General features: G+C 39.9%; 1 protein-coding gene across 1 annotated transcript; it reads left to right on the top strand.

The window, feature by feature from the left end:
- The first annotated feature begins 1,992 nt into the window (after nt 1-1,992).
- ctr9 (CTR9 homolog, Paf1/RNA polymerase II complex component) lies at nt 1,993-25,943 on the top strand. The gene is made up of 23 exons (XM_057840101.1): nt 1,993-2,135; nt 2,526-2,624; nt 3,958-4,197; nt 4,281-4,398; nt 6,883-6,972; nt 7,053-7,309; nt 7,390-7,497; nt 11,320-11,556; nt 11,680-11,898; nt 12,107-12,290; nt 12,379-12,467; nt 12,553-12,738; nt 13,090-13,177; nt 13,249-13,397; nt 13,477-13,593; nt 13,665-13,810; nt 13,904-13,975; nt 19,647-19,782; nt 19,839-19,985; nt 20,094-20,242; nt 20,386-20,482; nt 25,169-25,278; nt 25,361-25,943. Exons 1-23 carry the CDS (start codon nt 2,091-2,093, stop codon nt 25,755-25,757), a joined length of 3,480 nt encoding a protein of 1,159 aa, XP_057696084.1. The 5' UTR covers nt 1,993-2,090; the 3' UTR covers nt 25,758-25,943.
- Nucleotides 25,944-26,295: the final 352 nt, after the last annotated feature.

Raw genomic sequence — 26,295 nt, 5'->3', positions numbered from 1 at the left:
TTTTTTTGGATCACCCTGTAGTTTTATTTAGAAGTTTTTGTTTTTTTTGTTTTTAAAATTATTTCAACATTATACTTATGTTCCAATTTGCTAATATGTTTTGAAAAATAAAAATCCTGTTCAATTGAATTAAAAAAAAAAAAAAAAAAACAGATACTGTATCTCAAACTAACACATCTTAGAGCTGTAATTGCAATACCGTGATACCATAAAACCGTGATATTTTGGCTTAACGTAATCACACCATCAGGATATCATACTGGTGATGTCCTAGTGTCATGTCATACTTATGATGGTCTTATGACATTCTTATGGCGCCACTGTCAAATAAAGTGTCACCATATACCATAACTAGCAATTAATGAAACAACTGGAACAGTAACTGAAGAAATAATTAGCACAGAACATGATGGCCAAATGAATCTTCTTGAAGCCATGAACTTTGCAGCCATTTGGTTCAAAGCTTCATGGTGGTTCATTTGGTCTTATGTCTCTATGTTTGGTCTGTCAAATAAAGTGTTGCCGTTTTATATCTTTTGGTGTAAATACCTCATTATATAGTGCGGACAGCTGCGGCTTATAGTCTAGTGCGGCTTATCTGTGAACAAATGCCGTTTTGTGTCAAATTTGTTGGCTGGCGGCTTATAGTCAGGTGAACCTTATAGTCCGAAAAATTACGGTATATGTGATACAAGTGTTTCACATAAATACATTGATTTGAAGAAGAAAAAAATTCCAATGTGATTACCGGTAATTGAATTTGGTTGTGTTTTTCTTCAACTTTTTGCTGTTGCTGGGACTTTTTTTGGTAAAGTTTGTATCAGTAGTGCAAATACACTATAAATAAAGTACATACAGTGTATCACAAAAGTGAGTACGCTCCTCGCATTTCTGCAGATATTTAAGTATATCTTTTCTTTTTATCTGTTCATTCACCCTGCCCGTCTCATCAGACCATAGGACATGGTTCCAGTAATCCATGTGCTTTGTTGACATGTCTTCAGCAAACTGTTTGCAGGCTTTCTCGCGTACCGTCCTCAGAAGAGGCTTCCTCCTGGGGTGACAGCCAATTTGATGTAGTGCGGCGTATGGTCTGAGCACTAACAGGCTGACCCCCCACCTCTTCAATCTCTGCAGCAATGCTGACAGCACTCCTCTAACGAGTCACATGACATTTTGGAGGGAAAATGACAAGCAGTCCTCAATTTGGACATTTAGGGATGTACGTAGTTTCTGAGGGGTGTACTCACTTTTGTCGCCAGGGGTTTAGATGTTAATGGCTATATTTTGAGTTATTTTGAGGGGAAAATAAATGAAGTCTATCATACAAGCTGCACACAGACTACTTTTCATGTTGTCAAAGTGTCATTTTGTCAGTGTTGTCCCATGGAAAGATATAGCCTACTTAAATATCTACAAAAATGTGAGGAGTGTAATCACTTTTGTGATATACTGTATATTCAGTATATTGCAATATCCTTATACCTCTGGATTATTTTGTTGCTTTTAGCCCATAGCTCATTCATTGCCATTGCCAGTAATGGAGATTAAGTCAACGTCAACTGTGAAAGCTGGCATTGAGTGATCATGTCTCACTGCCATTGACGGCAATATACGGACAATCCAATTTGTCTGGAAGGTTGGCAGAGATCGTTCGTTGGACCAAATGTCTATCGCCGTCAATGGCAGCCAATGAGTTGAGTTGACAGTCAAAAATAACCGGACATCAAAGACAATGGTGTACCTACTCAGGTTTAGGAATCATGACTCACAGACAAACGGCACATATTGTGTAAATGCATTCTCTTGAGTGTTTGCATTGTGCTCCAGGTATAGGTATGATCATATTTTTTTTTCTCAAGGAAATGGTATTTGACAAATAGCTTCATAATAAGTCATGTATCATGTTAATTGTTTATGTGCTTCAGATGGAACTGAAAGTGCGATACTTATTGCGAATCGACGCAGTTTTTGGTTGCACTAAGCGTACTTTCTTCCGGAAGTTCCTGTTAGAGGTATTAATTTACAAGCAGACATCTCGGAAGAGCTGACATTAAATTTCTAAATAGTTGGACCCGTCGTCCTCCAAGATGTCTCGGGGGTCTATTGAGATCCCTTTGCGGGACACAGATGAGGTAAAACCTGAAGTTTTAATGTCTGTTTTCTAACCATCGCTGCAGTTTTGCTAGCCATGCGTGCTAATAATCGCTAACAGAACAAGTGTTCCGTAGTGACGTAATTGCACTGTACAGTCATTGTTTCCCTATTTCATTATACATCGGGAGGATATTATTGGAAACTGACATATCTGTTGGGCAAAAATAAATCTATAATACGTTGGTGATCAAGAGTTAAACACGTAACCGACATGTAGTGTATATAGGTGTAAGCGGAGCCATGATTTCTGTTTAGAATCGGGCTATAAAAGTATAACACCATAAGTATAACACCATGGTCATATTTAGTGATGTGGTGACACGTATCTCGATAATGTTTATTTAAATCAAATGAATTTTATTCTACAGGTCATTGAGCTTGACTTCGACCAGCTACCTGAAGGTGATGAAGTCATCAGTATCCTCAAACAGGAGCACACACAGTTGCACATATGGATTGCCTTGGCGGTAAGTGTATAGTGTACTCGTTTCTTTCAAATATATTGCATTTGTAGTGTACTCGTTTCTTTCAAATATATTGCATTTTTGCTTTAGCCTAAAATTTCCCTCAATGTTCCTAATCGTTTTTATGGTGTCATTAAATAAAGAAGAAATCATTATTATTATTATTATTATTATTATTATTTTTAAAAAAAATTAACCCTTTCAGAGACAGTGGTCACAACAGTGAACAGTTATTCAAAAGTTGGCACATAGGACCTATAACCATTTATGGAGCAAGTGACTGTTTTTGGTAATTTAAAAAATGTATTATATATTATGTTTGTTTATGTATGTTTTATTTATATATTTTTAATTATTATAAACACATTTATATGTTAATATAATATGGATTAATGAAATCAAAATGAATATAAACTAGGACTGCAGCTAGCGATTATTTTAGTAGTCGATTAATCGATTAACTAGTTAGTTTGAAAATAGGGGATCGGATAAGGAACATGAAAAATTAAAATACCTTAGCTGAGCCTCAAACGGTCCAAAAAAAAAAAAAAAAAAAAAAAAAAAAAAGAATCTAGGTACAACAAAAGAACAGGTGGCTAACTTACATCGTAAAAGTCCGCTTGCTTAAATGCTATAAAATACGAATGTTTTTTTATTTATTTATGCAATGCTCTAAACAAATGGTTCAGACACATATTCCCACAAAAATTGGCTAAATATACTTTTCAACTAAATTACGAATGCATTAAAAAAACAATAGCTCATACAAAAACTCATCTTATGTAGATCTTAAAAGGGAGCAGATGGATTCAGCCATGTGAATGAGGCAGACTAGAGGGCAGTGTGTTCTCACCCAATTCAATAAAAATAAAGGCAAACACTTTCAAAACAAACCAATACAACGCCACTCTAAATAAACGAATACTCGAAGCAGCAAAATTTAATTCGAGTTTTTTTTTTCTAATCGAATACTCGAGTTATTCGATTAATCGTTGCAGCACTAATATAAACAGAAGCACAGTTTACAGACCTAAGTAATTTATTATTTTTTTTCATAGTATATAACTCATTGCATCCCATGGATGGCGAAAAATGTCCAATTCATTTAAATGCAGAAGACTGGCTGTGAATGCTAATGTTTCAGTGCCATTGACAGCGTTAGACGTCCAATCCGTTTTGACTGGGAGGGGCATATGAACGTTCTTCGCCCCTCTCAGTCAAAATGGATTGGACGCCATCAATGACAGCCAATGAGTTAAATGGGTTAAAAAAAAAAAATCATAATTTGTGCATAAAAAGGTTAATGAAACATTACAATTATGTTTTCTTTTCTCAGTTGGAGTACTACAAGCAGGGCAAAACGGAAGATTTTGTCAAACTACTAGAAGCGGCACGTATTGATGGGAACCTGGACTACAGAGACCACGAAAAGGACCAGATGACCTGTCTGGACACCCTGGCAGCTTACTACGTGCAGCAGGCGCGCAAAGAGAAGAACAAAGATGCCAAGAAAGAGCTCATCACACAGGCCACGCTATTGTACACAATGGCAGATAAGATCATCATGTACGATCAGGTACGAACCAGATCTCAGGGCAGGTGAGAAAAAAAACAAACAGATTCTATCCAATAAATAACTGATCAACATATCTCTTTAAGAACCATTTACTGGGAAGAGCTTGTTTTTGCTTGCTGGAAGGAGACAAGATGGACCAAGCCGATGCTCAGTTCCAGTTTGTCCTTAACCAGTCTACAAATAATATCCCTGCTTTGCTTGGCAAGTTGAAAAATAGTTCATATCATGTTTATTTAGTATGGGGTGTGACAACATATACTAGTATATAGATACTAGCAGTATGACCCCGGCGTTGCTGGGCATGTTACTTGTGCTGGGTTGTTGGGGCCAATGTTTGTTAAATCAACACATAATAATCATCAATTTTTTTTTTTCTTTTTCAAAATGTGTGCTGGATGGATTTATCGAGCAGTATGGCTCGACGTTGCTCGTGTGAAAAAGTGAAAATTGGCATTTTCTATGCTGATTTTTTGAGTTTCGAAATAATTTTCCGCACTAAATGGAGGCTTATTGAGATTATACCCATCTAAGAACACCCCCAGACACATAAAGTACAACCGTGAAATATTGGGGGAAAATCTGCCCAGCCATTTCGGCCTCCATAAAAAAAACAAACACACAACTACACAGACACTCGCCTTTATAGAGATTAAGATAAAATATCCAGCCGAAATAAATCCCTGATTTAATATTCTGGAAAATTGTAAAAATAAATAAATAAATCCAGCCTCCTGTTATGGAGTACTCAAAGCCACAACGCATCATCACAGCACATTTAAATTTGTACATGAAACCGTAAAGTTTGAAAGCCAACGGCGACATTGCAATCGCAAGAGACTCATCTTTTGCCCGAAAGATGCCATTGTCACCTCCACAATCAGGTCTCATTTCCTATGCTCATTTTTGGAAAATTAATTGTACACACTAAATGGGGGGTAGTGCAGCACGTCCCATGCGTGACACGACCAAACGCTGCTATATACATTGCTATTTACACATACAATGAGAGAACATTACATATTGTAAATTTATGACGGAAAATTTGGCGAATTTTAATCTCGTTCTCGTGTCGTCAGGCGACATCTCGTTATATTTTAGTCTCCCAACTTCCCAAGACACAGCACATCATCGTGACGTCATCATCATGAAAAAATTGTTCATTGACAAAATATTTTCATTTCATTATCGTCATCGTTGACGAAAACAACGGCGGAACGAACACACGCAGAGACAAAGTTCCAATTACATATGGCGGAAAACACTCAGGTGACTTGAAGTTCCGCGCTGAGACCCCCAATTTGACCACATTTCAAAACTGTCCGATATGCATATGTGATACATCCTTGGAAAGCTTAAAATCTCTATATTTTCTGAAGGAAGAAACATTTTGAACAGGAGGGCATTTAAAAAAAAAATGTTTTAAAACAGCAAAACCCTAACTGGAGGCGGGAGCAGAATTAAAGACGCCATGATTTTAACGACATATTAAAAAACTCCATGTAGCATGTATCATTGAGTGTCAAGACACAGATGTGAATGGCCACAGCCAGATTTTGGGGGTGTTTTATGGGCGAAACATAGAAATATAACAAGGGTCGTGATGCAGAAATCGCAGACATCAAGGAGTGGTCTAGATGTTCTTTTTCATATATTTACCCTTTTAAATGTTTTTTTTTTTTTTTCAAATTTTTCTTTGTTTGGATCTATTATTTATCATCTAACATATTGGGGAAAATGTGACAGTAACAAAGAAAAATACAATTAATCGATAATTATGAGATAGATATCCGTGACCTTTTTACAGACTTTTTTTTTCATTGTGACGTAATTTGTTTAAAAGTTTAAAATAAGCTAAATTTTTTAAAGTCGTTTTTTTTTTTTTTTTTTTTTCCAAACGAAACATTAAGCATCAAATCTTAAGCATCAATTAATGATTTTAAGTTAAAAATGATTGACATTTTGATTAATAAATATAATTCTTTTTATGGCTGGGTTGAAACAAAAGCGGTTGCATGACGTCTGTAAACGGGGGTTTCCAGGGTAAAAGGGACAAATTAAAAAATAGTTCAGGGGCTTAATACGCCATGAATCTGCTATGGCGGCATATAGACATATTGTTCTATCAAACACAACAGTTCTTTTGCCTTAAAATATAGCAGTTAATTTTAAAGAGGAGTGCAAGAGCAGAAACTGCTTTTTCAGTCTTGTCTGTGTTTTCCGCCATATATAAGTATAGATGATCATATATCACGATAATCTGTATTCCAATAGGTTATTGATATGCTCCAGCACATTGATTTTAAAAGACCGTTCAATAAAGGAACCAACAGAACAAAATATTCTACTAGACCAAAATTTTCCACAGAATAGTTTCTGTGTTAACTCTTTGGTTGCCATTAACGACGCTACACCTGTCATTCATTTTGACTGGTAGGGGGTGAATGAACATGTTTTTCTCTTTAATAGTGTTGTCGTAGAATATCGTAGATTGATTTCCTAAGCCTTGTTTGGATGATCGTTGTATAACGATATTGTGAGGTTATCAAGAGCCTCGTATCACAAGTCGTTTCTTATCCAGAGGTCCTCAGAGGTTGCCACCACTAGTTAGAACCTTACACATTTGAGCAATGATTCCCAAAGTGCATCTGATTCACTGAATTAACACTCCCGTTTGCTGTTTGATAGGTAAGGCCTGCATCTCCTTCAATAAAAAGGATTACAGAGGAGCACTTGCGTACTACAAAAAGGCTCTGCGTACAAACCCTGGTTGTCCAGGTAAAGCTTTCAAACTTACACTATCACTACCTTGAAAATCTTAGAGATGACATACCGCGTCTTGTTTTGTATGTAACCAGCTGAAGTAAGGCTAGGCATGGGCCACTGCTTTGTCAAACTCAGCAAACTGGAGAAGGCCCGCTTAGCTTTTGGCCGCGCCCTGGAGCTTAACCCCAAATGCGTGGGAGCCCTCGTGGGCTTAGCCGTGCTGGAACTCAACAATAAGGAGGCTGACTCTATCAAGAACGGAGTGCAGCTCCTGTCGCGCGCCTATACCATCGATCCCAGCAACCCCATGGTGCTCAACCACCTCGCCAACCATTTCTTCTTCAAAAAGGTAGCTACGAGTATTGGACAAGCTCACTTGATTTTTTTTTGGGACCATTTTTCACAATGTTTGGGGTTATCTGCGTTTAGGACTACAGCAAAGTGCAGCATCTGGCTCTCCATGCTTTCCACAACACCGAGGTTGAGGCCATGCAGGCAGAGAGTTGTTACCAGTTGGCTCGATCGTTCCACGTGCAGGTATCCTTCATTGTCATTCTCAAGTAGGTTGAATAGAGGTAGCTTTAACCTGTTTAACCTTGCATCTGAAGGACTATCCTTTCTTTTAGAGAAGCAGATAATCTGCTGATTCTTGACTTAAAGCAGTGCTTCTTAATTATTTTCTGTTACGTCCCCCCGAGGACGACGTAAGCATTCCGCACCCCCCCCCCCCAACTCTGTGCCACCGCTGTAAGACATTAAAAAAAAAATACATTCAAACTGATTAGCAACATTAACTCATGAGGACAATATGTCAAACAATTAGACCAAAGACACATAAATTAACAGAACAAAAATGACATGACATTGGACAGAGGGACAGTTTTTATTTTTGCTGCAGGCAGTAACCGCTCCTTTGCTATGGCGTTGGGTTATTTTGCACTGAGCAACTTGGTATGCTACCTTATATGATGCTGACAGTGCTCGCTGGTTTATTGATGCAACACTGACAAAGTGGGAGGATTGTTTGCAATATTTGGCACTCGCTGAAAAAAAAAAGTTGTTGATATCTGCTGCAAACATTTTTAGACAAACTGACTGGTCTTTCCTCGTCTCCCTCTGTCTAAAAGTCAAAGCCAAATACTAAATGCATCATCATATTTCCTTGTCCAAGCTTTTCATATCTCCAGTGCTCTTTGCTGTGTGCTCGTTTGGTTCAAGAATTCTGCGCACACGCTGAAAATAAGAGTGGCATTGCCAGCCACTGAGAGGATGTGCAATTACACTCTATTCTAGTACAACAAAAAAGTAATGTTCCCCAAGGTCGCATGCGCCTAGGCCTGTCGCGATAACAAATTTTAGTGTGCAATAATTTATCTCATAAATTATTGCGATATGCAATATTATTGACCCCCCCCCAATTTTTTTAAAAACAAATTTGCAATAACAGTGAGAATACAGTATATATTAATAGATCAAGTACACCCATTTAAACGCGATAAGAAATCACAACTAAAAACAATAGACCATGCCTCTTAAGTAAAAGACAACAATATTGATACCGCACAGAAACACAGAATAAATAAAATGTGTTTTTCAAGAAACGAAAAAAAAATACAATTGCCGTTAATAACTTAAGCATTTAGGCAAATGAAAACTTTCCCCCTCATAGCTTCTGCAATGGTGTTCCATAGGGATGCAACGATACAGTTAAGTCACTTTTCGGTCCGATTTTCGATACAGGGGACCCGATTTTCGATTCAATACATTTAATGCTCTGGGGAAAAAAAATAACAACTGTATTTTTTTTGTGGGGGGGTGCAAACGAGCAAAAATTAAATTGCCATCATATAAACATGCATTTTAGTGCATAATATCTATGTGCTTACTTCCTACAGATCTGAAGAAATTTAGTCTAAAAGTGCTGAGAACAATCTTTACTGTTTGTAAAGTGAGGCGGGGCACACTGTTGAGTGCTACAGCTCTCTTAGCAGCTAGGTTTACTACATGAGCAAGACATCCTATTTGTGGTCCGAATCCATCTGTGTCACGTACTGAATTAACAGTATTTGCAGAATTATCTATAGTCTCTGGTATGGATTGATTTGGCCTTCTTAACTTCCATTCAGTCATGACAGTTTAGAATTCATCGATGTAGTATATGGACTACGTAGACATGTGCCGGTTACCGGTTTCACGGTTTACTGTGGTGTGAAAACGTCGCGGTTTCAAAACCACTAAAATTTTCCGTCATACCTTAGTACGGTATTCGTTATTTTTCATGTGCCAAAATGCAGCCGAAGTGGCTTGGTGTGGCAGCGCTCACCCTTCCCCTGTTAGTTGCCGTGAGTGTCAGTGACGCTCCTCAGCTAAACAGCCAGCAAACCCAAAAATAAATCCTCCAAACACAAGGCGTACTTTTCTTCAATTTATTGAGCCTTCAAATCGTGGTGAAATATACAAATGAATACATTTAAAACGTTATACAATTGTATTTTTCCACATGTGAGTAAGTTCAACAGGATAGCAGTAGCACCATGAAAAAGGTCGCCAAAAACAAAACACACATTTTCCTTTCAAATTCAATATACAAACTAACTAAAACTTACAAAGACGAATGTTAGCCTAGGCTAAGCTGGGAGGGCAGCTTCGTCAACGTTTTACGTCTCACAGCCGCTGAGTGAGAAACAAGCTTAAATGAAGGAGGGAGAAAAAAAAAAGGATCGCGTCAAAGATCGCTAATTGAGGAAGGGGGTCTCACTCCTCACTTTTTGTTTTAGATGAAACCTTTCCTCAACAATATTTACATTTTAACTAACTTATAAAACTAACTTATACATCCTTAACTAACTTATTAACTTATGAATTCTTTGTTCTTTTTAACACAAAGGCATGACATCATGTAGAAGAGAGTTGACACAGTGGCTGAAAATGGAGAAACTTTAGCTTCTCCCCCTCAAAAAAAGTCATACAGTATATATTTTTAATTTTATTTAGAAGTGTTTTTACTTTTTTATAGCAATTATTTTGTTCTTGCTCTAATATTGAGCAACTTGAGCTGTGGCTGTGGGTATAGTCTAGGTTCCATTTATTTTAATTTTATATAAAATATTTGTTATTTTTTGTTAATTTATTTATTTTCACATTAATTTATTTTCACATTATATTCATGTTCCAATTTGCAAATATGTTCTGAAAAAAAAACCTGTTCAATGGAAAAAAGTTTTTTTTTTTTTTTTTTTTTTTTAAACCCATACATCTCAAAATTTTGGAGCTATAATTGCAATACCGTGAAACCGCGGTATTTTTGCTCACGGTTATCGTACCGTCAAAATCTCATACCGGCACATGCCTAGGACTACGTGTCCCATAATCACTCTGGGCTCACGTAGCCAATGGCATGGGACGTAACACATCTAGTTTGCTATTTCATGATATCTAGTGTGAGCGTGCATTAAAAAAGTTAGCAAATGCCACAGAAGTCACATCTGCTCATTAACTGCACAACACCAGCATATGACAATCGACTTACATAAACAGGACGAGTTTGAAGCACAGCGCTCTTAATTTGCCACTCAAATATCCGGTGTTGTGCTGAAAAATAGCCGCCCCGTGTGAAATGTCACCCCTGACGGGAGCACCCCAACGTCAACAACACCAGCACGCTGGAGATGGTCCGCAGTCAATCCGGAGCACTGGCGCTGGCGATACGTAGAACAATAAGATATAATGGGAACGATTGGCTCCGGCGCTATTTTTTGCCGGACCTGTAACGAAGATGCATTTTTCACAGTTGGTAACAAGGAATCCGAACTTTTAACAGCACGTCTGCCGCACGTGCGCGAGGCCATAAATCGCAGCGGAAAAATTACCGCCTTCACTTTTATTTATCGTGCGATAAATGGAATTATTGCAACAGGCTTACATGCGCCACCCCCAGCATCTCTCTGCGCCCCCCTGGGGGTGCCCGCCCCTCTATTTGAGAAGTTCTGACTTAAAGAAACTACACACCTGGGTTGTGCCTTGTGTTTGTGTAGTGGTTGCTTGGTCTTTCCAATACAGAAATGAGTACCAGTATCTCCTGCACTGCACTGTACAAACAAAATTGCTTTGAAAGATTTTGTAAATCGGGTTAACCAGCTTTGAGGGGTTTTATTTGTTTAAGGGTTTCTGTGGGTGTGAGACACTCCCACTAAAGGGATAAAATAAGAGATTCCACACTTTAAAGGTGAAAAGCTTGTTGGATTAAAAGCGAATCTCCTTCAACAAACTGCAAACGTCCAGTTTTCTCTATTCAACTTGAACTGGATGACTGAGGTTCTAACACATACAATAACTTAATTTCTCCTTCTCTGACCTTAGGAGGACTATGACCAAGCTTTTCAGTATTACTACCAGGCCACGCAGTTTGCTTCTTCCACCTTCGTCTTGCCCTTTTTCGGTCTGGGACAGATGTACGTTTATCGAAGAGACAAAGAGAATGCAGCCCAATGCTTTGAAAAGGTTTTAAAGGCCTACCCCAACAACTACGAGACCATCAAAATTCTGGGTTCGTTATACGCAACGTCTGACGATCAGGAAAAGCGAGATATTGCAAAGGTGTGGATCTTACATCTTCTGTAATTCATATGAACTTCATGAGTCCAGTATTCTGTAATGGTTTTCAATAGAAAAACATTATTATAATTATTGCTACGAGAAATCTTCATCCTTGCTATGCAGGGTCATCTAAAGAAAGTGACAGAGCAGTACCCGGATGACGTGGAAGCCTGGATCGAGCTGGCTCAGATCCTGGAGCAGACAGACATCCAAGGAGCCTTATCAGCATACGGGACGGCCACCCGCATACTGCAGGAGAAAGTGCAGGCGGACGTGCCCCCGGAAATCCTCAACAATTTGGGGGCACTTCATTTCCGACTGGGCAACCTGGAAGAGGCCAAGGTAGAGGGTGATAAACTATTATCACAAGTTGAAATGTTTCTTTCACGTGAATTTTTAATGGTACTTTGAGTTGCAACATAGCTTGCAACACAAACTAAAATATATAAACGTGATTACTTGTAGCGAATTGCAGAACTTGTAAATCAAGCTACCACGGTAAACCTTAAACCCGCAAAATTGTACACAATACACGTCTTTCTTTCTTCAGAAATACTTTTTAGCTTCTCTGGATCGGGCCAAAGCCGAGGGCGAGCACGACGAGCACTACTACAATGCCATTTCCGTCACCACCTCCTACAATCTGGCGCGGTTATATGAGGCTATGTGTGAATTCCACGAAGCGGAGAAGCTCTACAAGAACATCCTGAGAGAGCATCCCAACTATGTGGACTGTAAGCCACATCAAACATAGAACTGTACATCACCCAGCTGTGGTACACAGAAAACTGGTTGCGGAATATGTTTGTTTTTGGCTTTCAGGCTATTTACGGCTCGGCGCCATGGCACGTGATAAAGGCAATTTCTATGAAGCTTCCGATTGGTTCAAAGAGGCCCTGCAGATTAATCAGGTATATTAACTTCTCAAGCTGGAATGATGCGGAAAAAAGTCTCGTACATTTCCATGTTGATCCTTTGTTACTCGTTTTTTTGCAGGATCATCCAGATGCCTGGTCCCTTATAGGGAACCTCCACTTGGCCAAACAGGAGTGGGGTCCAGGCCAGAAGAAGTTTGAGCGTATTCTGAAGCAGCCGTCCACTCAGAATGACACCTACTCCATGTTGGCACTGGGCAACGTATGGCTGCAGACCCTCCACCAGCCCACCAGGGACAGAGAAAAGGTGCAGTCTTAAAAATCGTTATATGTCTTATTTTGACAAAGTCAAATCATCCAACATGTATCTTTTCCCACATTTTACTCTGTTACACTCTGTTCCGACACCAAAATGTTCCAGAAAAAAAGAAATCGAACTATGCGGGTTTGTTCACGGGTCCCACTAAATGTATGTACTTGCAAAAAAAAGCTCCATTTCCAATAGCACATTCCTAACACATTGACCTTTTTTATTCAATTCTCACTGGTATTGATTCTTGACTTTCAACTAAGGCCTTACAAAACGTCAATCTCCATCGGTGGACCCACCAAAATATATTAATGGAAATTATTTTTGTTGACCTATTTTTGTGTACAGGAAAAGAGACATCAGGATCGAGCCTTAGCCATTTACAAACAGGTCCTGCGAAATGATGCCAAGAACCTCTATGCAGCCAATGGAATTGGTGTGTTGAGTTCACAATGTGAAAAACCCACTGTGGTTGGATGGTGGTTGAGAGGAATATTGTGCGTTCAGGTGCTGTCTTGGCCCACAAGGGCTACTTCAGGGAGGCCCGCGACGTGTTTGCGCAGGTGAGAGAGGCCACAGCCGACATCAGCGACGTGTGGTTGAATCTGGCTCACATCTACGTGGAGCAGAAACAGTACATCAGCGCTGTGCAGATGGTAACAGACATCCATTTTGATAGACGCCCATTGTCTGTACACCAATGAGGGTATTAAATACGAAATTTCTGTTTTGTAGTATGAGAACTGCTTGAAGAAGTTCTACAAACATCAGAACACAGAGGTCTTGCTCTACTTGGCTCGAGCTCTCTTTAAATGTGGGAAACTCCTGGAGTGCAAGCAGATGTTACTGAAGGTACAATGAAATAAAAAGTTTGCCAAATTCTTGATGAAAGCTGTTGTAAACGATTTTTCTGCTCCTATCAGGCACGCCACGTGGCGCCCAATGACACGGTGCTGATGTTCAACGTGGCTTTAGTGCTCCAGCGGCTTGCCACTCTAGTGCTGAAGGACGAGAAGAGCAACCTGAAGGCTGTGTTGAGCTCTGTCAAAGAGCTGGAACTAGCTCACAGGTAGCAGCACTGGCATTCTACTCTCTAGTTCCAAAAACGCTTTGAAAATATAAATTCTGTCCTTCATCTTCCTCGTTTGTTTTTGACTCACAGGTATTTTAGCTACTTGAGCAAAGCTGGAGACAAGATGAGATTTGACCTTGCACACGCAGCGTCTGAGGCCAGGTATGTTTGGAATTTTTCTTTTTTATGTCTAAAAAAGCATGGCCACTATTTTATTGTAATACACAACTTAATATGTTGGGAATAGATGTCTAAAGAAACAAAATAAAAAACGTTCCCCGTGATCGTGATATTTTCCGTTGATTTCAACACCTTCCGCGTAAATTCAAATTGTTTATAGACTACAGACTGAGGTGCAGAATATGGCATTTACACAAAGCTGGAACTGTTTTGTATAATGCTATTATACTTTTCTAAAATTCTGTTCTTAATATTTGTTTTTTAATCTAATACATATAGAATATCGATATTTACGATATCTGGGTCAAGAGGATAAGCTTGCACTTTGTTGAAATATTTCCTTCAAAATTATGACTGTCTCAAACCCATTTTTTGATGAAATACTTTACACTTCGTAAGAACTGCAAATAAATCTGCCCAAGGGTGACATGGATAATATTGATGTTTATTATTTTATAGCAACAATGTTTTGCTGTTATTTGGTACTGCAAATAATTTCATAAGACAATTCTTAAAGGGAACCATGGATAGAAAGACTTGTAGTTCTTAGAATATAAATGTGAGTATGAGTTATAGTAATATATTTAAACACCTCTCGATGTTTTCATTGTTATAAATTTGTGATGCCGCAATACACTGTGGGCGGTGACATCAACAGGCGGTGCTGCCAGGCTTTCAGAGTATGACTCTGGCGACATAAACATGTCATCTGTTCAGCCCTTTCAATTTGAACCCGAGAAGAACTTTGTGAGTCGGACAGCACTATCAATATTTCACAAGACGAGCAGCAAGAGCAAAATGAACAGGAAAGACTGGATGAGACGAGAGTAGGACAAAATCAGTGTTCTGGCAAAATGTCCTACACTGGCGAAAACGTCTTACAAGAGGCGAATTTACCACCCAAAGTACTATTGTGTTTAGATGCATACAGGGAAAACGTACTAAAAATGCCTTAAGAAAATACTTAGACGTAGTAATTAGGGGTGTGCCATCTTAGGCACCCCACGATTCGATTCGATTATAATTCAGGGTGCTACGCTCCGATTTTTAAACGATGATCGCGGTATTGACGATGATCGCGGTTAATACAGTAGCCAAACAAATTTATGTCCATTATTTATTTAAAATATCTTAATGATTCAACAGGAAGATGTAAACATGCCCATACAACAAAGCTGCCCTTAAGCTGCTTTTTTATTTATTTTTTACAAGAAAGTGCAAAAGCATTAACCATTTTAAAGGGAGTACTTATTTCTCTGAACAATACAATAAAATTTACACAGGTGGAATGAATTCCACATTTTCTGCAAACAAAGTGTCTTTAGAAATAACTTCTTTTAACCAATATACTTTGTTTTCACAGAATTCTGTACTATTTCCATGCTTGTAGTGTTACCCCTGTACTTAATCGTGGTTTTCACGTTGTGCATATGAAATATACGTTAGCTAATTAGCTTAGCGCTCGGCGCTAACTATTAACATCTCAAAAACAACAACAATAAAGGCTAAACAGGACAAGAGGGTTCGTTTACTCACCTCTTTTAGATGCACACGGGTCTTAGCAACACACTCAGGACATTTTTCAATTGAAATGCCTTAAAACTACTGCTGGACATCTAAATGACAAGGAGCAACGAACTCTCTCTTCCCCTCTTGCTCTATAAAAATAACTTGTGCACAAAATCGTGACCACTGGGTCGCGCTTCTGTACCTGCCTCTCTCATACACAAATTTTCCAGTCTTTTAAAAAGGAGTACATCTCTCTCTCAGTAGCCAGCATCATTCATCATAACATGCGCGTGCCTGTTAACGGTGCCCGGCGGCAGACGTGTCTTGAATTTCGTTCTGCAACGAGCGCCTGCCATAAAGTTATGAGAGAAAAACATCGTTTTTGAACCTTTATGAATCGTAATCGAATCGTCACGTGTCGAATCGCGATGCATGTAATAATCGATTTTTTGGAACTCTAGTAGTAATATCTAATAAGGGTGGTTTAAATATGCTACGTGACTAATGTGGTCAACAGATCAATAATCTGCTGTAAAGCTACCACAAGAAAACACAATGCTTAAAAGTATGAGCGGGAACCACATGCAAAAAGTATTTTGAGGTAATGAAAAGGTAATAAAAGACTCAATAAAAACACAAATAGTAAGTACTTGCTGCTTTTAACCGATTTACGCATGTACTAGTATAGGACGTCTGACCGCGTAGAAGGAATTGCAGAAGACCGGTAGTGCCCATGTGGCAAGTTTGTCTGTGACAGTGACAGCTGCGGACTCCGCACTCTCGCTGCATGCAGGTAGCGTTCAAGACAACAATGTTTAGTAACATTAACGAACACCACAAGGACCATGTTATTTTTTTTGTACATCCATGGTATGTGTATTGTTTATAAATCTTTGGCTGCGATCAGTAAAAAGTCCTCAGATGAAAACCAAGAAATCTGTTACGGTCCACGAATGCGGAAGCAAGCAGACAGCAATAACAGAGGGATTGCATAAAAGCGTTGATTGAACACACAAGAAACATGGGATCGGGAAAAGGGAGACAAAAAAAGGGTCTGTGACAGTAAGTCGGGATCAATTAAAAAAAAAAAAAAAAAACGAAGGAAATGCAGCAGACAAACAAAAAAACAAGGCAAGGATGCAATCACAAACTTTCAAATGGCAGAAAGTCAATATCTCGGCAACCCGCTTAGAATTGGTTTAAAGAAATTGCTGATGAGTTGGAATTGGATTCAATTCAATTCAATTCAATTCAATTCAATTCAATTCAATTCAATTCAATTCAATTCAATTCAATTTTATTTGTATAGCCCTGGATCACAACAAGGTTGTCTCAAAGGGCTTTGCAGAGGCAATATGATACACAATCAGAAACAGCAAATGAAGCAACAAAAATGAATAAATAAAGTTCAAGTCTCAGTTGCCATGTCGGCAAGGAAAAACTGCAAAAACTCCAAAGTCTTTGGGAGAAAATGAGAAAATTGGATGCAGGTGCGATGTCGGGAACTCATCCCACAGCTCTGTAACAAAACAATCTGACCAGCAGCAGAATGTGACAAAATCATACCAGTCGTCATACTATCTTCGCTACTATAGAGCACGCCTTTTCTCCCAGTCCAGCCCAACCGCGTAAAACATGCCGCTGTCCGGACGTCAAAACATGTACTAAATATTATAGATTTTTAAATCAATGGCAATATTTTATGTTTCTAATAATATATTTTAGTAAAACAGAACAATTGTGGCTTATTAGAGCCTACAAGTCATTAAGTCCGTGGTTCCCTTTAAATCATTATTGCATCAATGTGCCTTATGAGTGGTCATTTGAGTATTTTTTTTTTGAATGCCCACGGAAGCTGCGGAATGAAGAATTGCTAACGCAGAATCAGGATTGTTATCTGTGGAATCAAAACTTTTTAATTTGCTTAACTACGCATTTGGAATGAAATGCATAACTGACCCAACTACAATCTATAGTAGCCAGTAGCACATAGGCCTGTCGCGATAACAGATTTTTGTGGCCGATAAATTCTTTTGTAAATTATTGCGATATGCAATATAATTGCGCCCCCGTTCCCCGCCAATTTTTTTTTTTTTACCAATTTACGATAACACAGTAAGAACACAGTATATATTAATAAGACTAAGTAATATTAAGTACACCCATTTAAACGCAATAAACGTTTACTCTTAAATTCAAAAATACTTTTTAAGAAATCACGACTAAAAACAATAGACCATGCCTCTTTTAAGTAAAAGACAACAATGTCAATACCGCACAGAAACACAGAATAAATGTCTTTTTCAAGAAAAAATAAAATTGCACTTCAACAACTTAAGCATTAAGGCACCAAGGTATAAAGTTTTAGTAACACAAACAATTGCACTTCAACAACAACAGAGAAAAATAGATTAATTAAGTTGCAGTAACAAAAATTTGGCTTCACTAAGGCTAGGTTTATACTGCAGGTATTAATGCACAAATCCGATTTTTTGTCATATGTTTTTTTTTTGGCGTGCCCGTTCAGACTGCCTTTGTCAATGGAGCCCGTTCAAGTATCACGCATGCACACTAATTCGCAGACCCGCGTGCGCAGAAGCATCAAAACAAATGACACATGCTAGCTTTATGACATTCCTGGGTGATCATATTTTGATTTCCAAAAAGATGGCACAAATGACAGGCATTAATAATCCCCGTTTAGTCTTTTATTCAAAGTTTATATGAACTGATAGAACGCATACACGCACGCACATAAGCCTTGACTTGTGTTCGTGACATGACGTGGGTGTTTCAATTTGCCCCGTCTCGACCATGTAAGCAATACTGAAATATTGCTCATTCGGCGTATAAAATAAAAATAGAAAATTGTCAGGCTTATCCTTTTCTTCATTATTTTTTTTCATGACTGTGGTCAAGCCCGCTTCATGCATAAAAGCAGAGTTCAAGCTAGAAGCTAATGCACAGCTACATCGCTCCCGTCCTGCCTGCCGCTTTCGCTTTGCTGACGTCATTGCTGCATGAAGTCCGATTCGGGAGACTTGAAAGTTCAGACCGCCTGCCACATTTTGGAAAAATGTGGCCCAGATCAGATTTAGACCACATACGAAAGTGACCCGGATCGGATTTGAAATGCTCCACTTCTATGCGACTTGTCACGTTCAGACCATCAAGTTAATGCTTCACTTGAGTCGGAAAAACACGAAAAAATCGGATTCATGCATTAAGACCTGTAGTATGAACCTATCCTTAAGTGTCAAACAACATTAAAAAGAGGTAAAACGGTCTCATTTCTTCAGCAATGTAGCGGACTACACTTTCCGTGAGGGAACACCATTTTGCGGGGTCTCTGTTGTATTTCTCAAATCAAGCGATTACCTCGATTGGCGTGACGAGGTAGGCTCTGCTTGTTGCGATGCAGTTTTCTTACCAAGCAGTGAAAACTAAAGAGGGTGATAATGTTTCAAATGAGCATGTAGATTTGTTTTGTTGGCCCTTTTTGTTGAAACATCTTCCAAACACATTTTGCAGACTGGTTAGTCCTTTTTGGTTGCCTCGCCTTTTTCTTTTGGTTTAAAATAAAAATATTCCCACACCGGGGCTGTGGCGTTTGGCTTGAAAATCAGCATTTTCCGTCCATTTTCTGCTCGCTCATTGCTGTATGCAGACAGTGCACTCGGCCCCGCCTCCCTCCATTGAATGATGGTCACGCAAACTCAAATGTATCAAACGAAGAAACCCAGAAGTCAGTAAAACAGAATGAATCCTTGTCACAGTATATTGCGCTGCTGGTAACATGGAAGCCAAACTTTTAACAGCACGTCCGCTGCACAACGCACGTACATACGCACGTGAGGCGATAAATCGCAGCGGGAATATTACCGCCTTCATTTTCATTTACCGTGCGACAAATGGAATTATTGCATATCGCGACAGGCGTAGTAGCATGGCCAGTAAATTAATAGGTGGCGATTGCCACCCCTGGCGAAGCTAATGATTGGCTGCCATTGATGGCAATATACGTACGTCCAATCATTGGACGTCTGTCGCCATGAATGGCAGTAAATGAGTTAAAAAGTAAGTAATTTGACAGTAAATGAGTTAAAGAGTAGGTAATTTGACCGCGTGAGTTTTGTGGTTACAGGCAGTGCTCTGACCTGCTGAGTCAGGCTCAGTATCACGTGGCGCGGGCCAGAAAGCAGGATGAGGAGGAGAAAGAACTTCGGGCCAAACAAGAACAAGAGCGGGACCTGCTGCGCCAACAGCTGATGAAGGAGCAGGTACACCCCAAAAAAGTTGCACGTTGTTGGCGTTGTGTTACTAAAAAAACTTTTAGGAGGAGAAGAAGAGCCGAGAAGCTGAAGAGCAGAAGAAACTGCTAGAGCAGAGAGCTCTGTACGTGGAGAAGACCAGGAACCTGCTCACCTTCGTCGAAGGCGCCTCTAAGGAGAAGAAGAAAGGAGGCGGGGGAGGCGGTGGAAGAGTGAGTGACACATTTGCACGCATGCATTTACCTTAGCTTTTGTTATTCCAGAGAACCCCTGGTATGAATGCTGCGCAAGTAACAACATCTCTCCTTCATCTGCTCCAGCGCAAGAAGGGCGGCGACATGGACGAGTTCGTCAACGATGACTCGGATGAAGATCTTCCCGTCAGGAAGAAGAAGAAAAGAGCCGCGAGCGGGAGCGAGCAGGAGGAAGGCGAGGCGGGAGAGAAGAAGGCACGCCGGAAGAGGAAGAAGTGAGCCAGTGATTCGGGAAGAATCACTTAATTTAATATACATTAATCAAATACACTTCAGTTGCATTTAACTTTTTGCATTTTCAGTGCTGTTGCATTTCAACTTTTAGACCCTTTTTTTCCCCCCTAAACATTTCTTTCAGAGCTCCAAGAGGGGATGATAATGAAAGCGATGACGAGGAAGGAGGAACTCAACACAAGAAGCAGCGCAAAACCAAAGAGCGCAAGAAGATCGAAAAGGTACCTTATTATACCCTCGGTCGGTGGGGATTTTACACATGAGCGAACAATGTTGTTAAAGGGGAAGTTCAGAATTCTTGACATGAGGCTTAATCTTCGAGTTAGCGGGGGTTTAATTAGTTGGTGGAGTTGATTTCAACAAATTCTGTGCAGTTTGTCAGTTATTTGTTAGTTTCAGGGCTCCGGAGTGGCTAAGCTAGCATGAGTCAATGGTGGCTACATAGATAGCATTAGGGTTGCCACCTGTGCCTTAAAATAAGGAACGATCCGAAATTTGGAATTAAATGCTGCTTTCCGTATTGAACTAATATGGAATATAAATGAATAGATACATTTCTATGCTTTTTAGGAGTTTTGGGGATCTCTTTTTTTCTCTGCCTGTACAGCTTTGGGTGCGAGGGGGGCGTCCCATATTTCTTATTTCTGAAAGGTGGCAACCCTACTTAGCATACTAATCATAAACAAAATATGCACGCATGAGAATCACAGATTACCCATGCAATCAATAGTGTTGGCTCTGTTTTCAGGATAGTTATTAGAATTTACTATTGCATGTCAATAATTGTAGTATGAACAGCAACATTTGAGTGATATTACATCGGGGGTTTTTCACCGCGGACAGAACACTCTCTTTTGTTGTCTCAATATGCATATTCAAAATAGTCCTGGTTTAGAATGTAATAATTACAGCAGTTTGGTGGGACATTGTTTTGGCCGCATGAGTGTGTCGAACAATGATTTGCATTTTGAATTTATTTGACTATATTGTTTTTCATTGGCATGCTAAGCAGGCACCATTGACTCAAGCTAGCTTAGCCACTCCGGAGCCCTGAAACTAACAAATAACTTACAAACGGACTTTGTTGAAATCAACTCCACCAACTAATTAAACCCCGCTAACTCCAAGATTAAAGAGCATACAAAAGGAGAATAAAAATTCTTAAATGGCATTATTATGTGAATTAGAATCATATTTTGAGACGATTCAACTATATACAACAATTTAGCAAAGCGCAGATGACGAGAAATTAGTCTTTTGATCTGCTGGTTAGCCACGCCTACCTTTATAGGGCTTTAGCGTCCCCAACAGGTGGATGACGTCAGCGGTAGACTGGGCTCATCGGTTTTACTATTCAGCCCATTGAGGGGGAATTATTCAGAACGAGGAAAACGCGACGAAGAGAGCCGCAAAATGTCATTGTTTCAGTCACTCTACTCCAATATTTTTACAGGATATTCTTTTTATCCAAGTATTTTTCTCCAATAGCTATATAAATGGCTTGAAAAGGACCAGTCAGCCTGTCGAGGGGGAACTATTCACAACGAGGAAAACGCAACAAAGAGAGCTGCAAAATGTCATTGTTTCTGTCTCTGTACGTCAATATTTTTTACAGGATATTCTTTTTATCCAAGTATTTTCCCCAATAGCTATATAAATGGCTTGAGAAGGACCAGTCAGCCCGTCGAGGGGGAACTATCACAACGAGGAAAACGCGACGAAATGTCATTGTTTCTGTCTCTTTACTTCAATATTTTTACAGGATATTCTTTTTATCCAAGTATTTTCCCCAATAGCTAAATAAATGGCATGGTCATGACAAATAACAGTCTTGTGCTGAATGGAATTTGAAATAATAAAAATGCATTCATTCAGGACGACATGGCAAAATTACTCCATAATGGTCAAAACTGTCGACTTCACCTTTACTGTCGCACCTCCCGAACGATATTTTATGACACCTAAATCGGACATATGTCATTTCCCTTCCCCGGCTTCGGAGGATGTAAACAAACCAGAAGGCGTGACAGCTAGCCGACATGCTAACCCGAACAGAGTGATGTTTCAAAGTCTTCGAAGCGGAAAGTCACACATAACTAGCCTGGATTATTTGACATGACGACTGGGTTGTCGATTGTCTTTGTGGATCGGCAAACCGCCCCGCGGAGAGCAATTTACAGTTTGTTCCCAGGAGGAGGGTGGCTGCAGTTGTTGTGCAGCTAACGTGCTGCTAATGTGCATGAGGAGAGCTTTTTACATGCCTATCAATGATCAAACGTAAGTAGTCCTTTATTTAAAGAAAGTGTGTAGTGTTTACTTTGTAATAGCTGTATTAATATTTGACATAATACTAAACAAGATGTTTACTCACTTCCTCGTAAGTCCAATGGTCCCACAGTAAATATCCACAGTGAATGGGAACCTTTTGAAACTCCAAAAAGGCGCATACTCCTCTCCCTCATACAAAATGATTTTTCTGCAGCCGTTTGGCTGGCGTGATGCGAAAAATAAACGTATTAATCCGCAAAATCAGCTGAATCCTTCGTCCTCATACACAACAGTACACTGTAGCGTGAAGAGGACGTCTTCTACCGTACACGTCACAGCGCCCTCCTCCTCAATGCGAGACCGAAGCCGGAAGTCACTCATTTTCATGGCGCGGGATTCAAAAAACTAAATAAATATAGCGATCGCTTCCAGACAAATCCAAGCGGTCCATATCGTTCAGGAGCATAAAATACCGCGTGTATTATGAAATAAACATGCTTTTTCGTGTCACATGCACTTTAAGCCTAATGTCAAAAATTCTTACTTTCCTCTTTAATCTTACTTTAAATGGCTCCAAGGATAGAAAGACATGTAGTTCTTAGAACATAAATGCTAGTACGAGTTATACTAATTTGATATTAAAACCCCTCTTAATGTTTTCGTTTTAATAAAATTTGTAAAATTATTTTAACTAGTAGGTCGCCATTATTGTTGTTGACGTCGCAGCGCGGTGATGTGATGGGTTTGCTCCCGGACTTCCACAGTGTCACTTGTGAACTACGTAAACATGTCGTCCGTTCTGCCCTTCCAATTTGAACCCAAACGTAATATTAATGAGAAGGATAGCCCTGTCGATATTTCACAAAAGGAGCAGCAAAAGCAAAATGAACATCAAAAATGGGATGAGAGTAGTAGCGTACATGTGTCAAGTTCGCTAGTGACAGCAAGCACTCCTGCTCTAGTGACAAAGCCGGAGAGTGATGTGAAAAAATGTTTGCAGATCTGCACGGTAAACTATTGTGTGATCCAACTTATTCCAATATTATTGTAATGTCTAAAAAGGGTCACCGGATTAGTAAAGTTGCTATTCTTTATTTTGGGAACTTGTACAACACACGGCTGCTGTCTGCCGCACCTCCGTTAAGTCACGCGGTGCATTCAGGAGCGCAAGCAAATACCCCCATTATAGTATAACCTGATTCGTTACATTATTATGGAGATAGTTAGCATCCAGAGCTGTTGTGTGGATGGCATCAGTAGTACACAGCAGTTTGATTTTTTTTGCATCACCTTACCTTATTTTTGTCACGTAAATGCGCTGTCCACGTCGTCGATAATCAGCCTGCCTGTGTCTCAGTTTGTAAAATGTTGCTCCCGAGAGTCCGGAATCTTGCTTAAAAACGAATGAATACATGTTTTAAACTTACTTTGATTACTGGCTATTGGCATCATTTTCTGTCCAACAGATTGCCCCAACAGGTTATAATGACACGTTATTTTGCACATTGAGATCTAAAAGGACTGTCGTGTACTTAAAGCACGTGAGACACATTGTAAGCAAACCTGATTCTCTTTTCCACTCCGCACTGGTGCTGTAATAAGGGAGCGTTCAAGACCACAGACTTTTGGCAACAATCAGGAAACACCACAATGACGATGTTATTTTTCCTTCATCGATAGTTTGTGTATTGTTTATCGATCAATTAGCTGCAAAAGTAACTCAAGTCCTCATATGAAAAGCAACAAATGGTTGGCGAATGCGGAAGCGAGGCTTGACCACAGATTAGACAGATTGCGTACAACGGTTTGTTGAACACACACAAAAAACACGCGATCGCGAAACTGTAGACAATAGAAAAAAAAAACGGGGAAAACCACGGTGAGAAGCCGTAAAAGTGAGGCGAAAAAAAATAGTGAACTTAAATAACTGCACATGGTTGAGGATTCAAATAACCAGGGCAGCAGGAATATGAAAAAACCCTGGCAAAGTCGCTTATTAACCGGGGAGCAAGCTTCTGGACTCTCAGAAGCAACATCTTATAAACAGAACAGGATGATCATCGTCGACGTGGACAGCGCCTTTACGTACAAAAATAAGGTAAAGTGATGCAAAAACAAACAACAAAAAAAAAAAAATCAAACCGCTGTGTGGATACTAACAATCTACATAATAACATTGGAATAAGTTGGATCACACAATAGTTTACCGTGAAGATCTGCAAACATTTTTTGACATCAAACACTCTCCTTCTCCATCACTAGAGCAGGAGAGTGCTAGCTGTCACTAGCCAATTTGACACATGTAAGCTACTTCTCTCATCCCTTTTTTGATGTACATTTTGCTTTTGCTGCTCGTTTAGTGAAATATCGACAGGGCTATCTTTGTCATTAATATTACGTTGGGGCTATAATTTGGAAGGCCAGAACCAACGACATGTTTATGTAGTTGTGGAAGTCCGGCAGTGAGCCCATGTGACGTCACCGCGCTGCGATGTCAACAACAATGAAAATGACATGATCGGATCGGGGACGTCTCTAATATTACATTCAATTTTCAGAAAGACTACTCATTGGGATTGATTTTCAAGGTGATTGTTGTCTGTATTAATTTCTTGCTCTAACATCTTGGTCCTTTCCAGCCTCAACCTGAGCGTCCTCCACCTTCTCTCAAAGGAAAGATCAAGTCAAAGGCAATCATCTCATCATCAGAGTCATCAGATGAGGATGGCTTGAAAATAGCGGAGGACAGGTAAAAGGCGAACAGGAAGACCTGTCGGACACACACACAAAAAAAAAAAGAAATCCCACGAGTACACTTTTATTCTCTTCAGGAATCAAAGAGACAGCGGTTCCGGATCGGATGACAATGACGACAACAGGAAGCGGAACGTATCCGAAAGCGACTCGGACGTCGGAAGGAACCGCTCCGGCAGCGAGGCGGGGAGCCCTCAGCGATCCGAGGGAAGCCCCCGACGCTCCGCAGGCTCCGAGGACGAGGACTCCGGCAGCGATCGTCCGGTGAAGAAGAGGCCGCGGCCGCAATCCGACTCAGACCAGTCGGACAACGAGAGCAAGAGGTCGGGATCGGACGACGAGTCCCGGCCCGGTTCTCCTGTCGCGGCGTCGGAGCGCGAGTCGGAAGCGGGGTCTGACAACGAGGGCTCCCCTCGTCGCTCTGACAACGGATCAGAACCCGAGGGCTCCAACAATGACGATGACAGTGATTAGGTTTTGACAGACTTGCCTCATTTATGCCCATATTCACAAGTGGAGAGATTTGTCTTTTTTTTAGTACAGCATTATGTCTTCTTTTTATGAACTAGTTTGTCCAATAAGATGAATGTTTGAAAGCAAGAAATACTGTACTTTGTCTCACCATTAGGAAAATTAAAGAAAGAATGCTTCTCACTTTTCCACACTTTGGCATAACTCTGATACTTCACCATGGGAGGGGGACATCCAGATGTGAGTGGGTACAGCAAGGGTGTTTGAGAGGAGGATGTCGATAGAAAGGAGCTAGGAGGGGTCAACTCGGCAGGACAAGTATAAAAGAAAAATCTTTCCCTCAAAACACTGAAAAAAAAAGTTGCCAGACTAGCTGAGAATGAAACGTTTGCATATTTTTCATGGAAACAACTTCAACAAACGCATTACTGTATTGTTAGTCTAAAATGTGATCAGGTGTGTGCAGCTTTTTTTCCTCCAGATGAGGGGGAACATACCAAAGGCACTTAACCCTCTTATTTTCATTTTTTAAGGAAATTAT

Source organism: Corythoichthys intestinalis, chromosome 1, assembly GCF_030265065.1.
Source record: "Corythoichthys intestinalis isolate RoL2023-P3 chromosome 1, ASM3026506v1, whole genome shotgun sequence".
Taxonomy (NCBI): domain Eukaryota; kingdom Metazoa; phylum Chordata; class Actinopteri; order Syngnathiformes; family Syngnathidae; genus Corythoichthys; species Corythoichthys intestinalis.
This window is presented reverse-complemented; position numbering and strand designations above follow the sequence as displayed.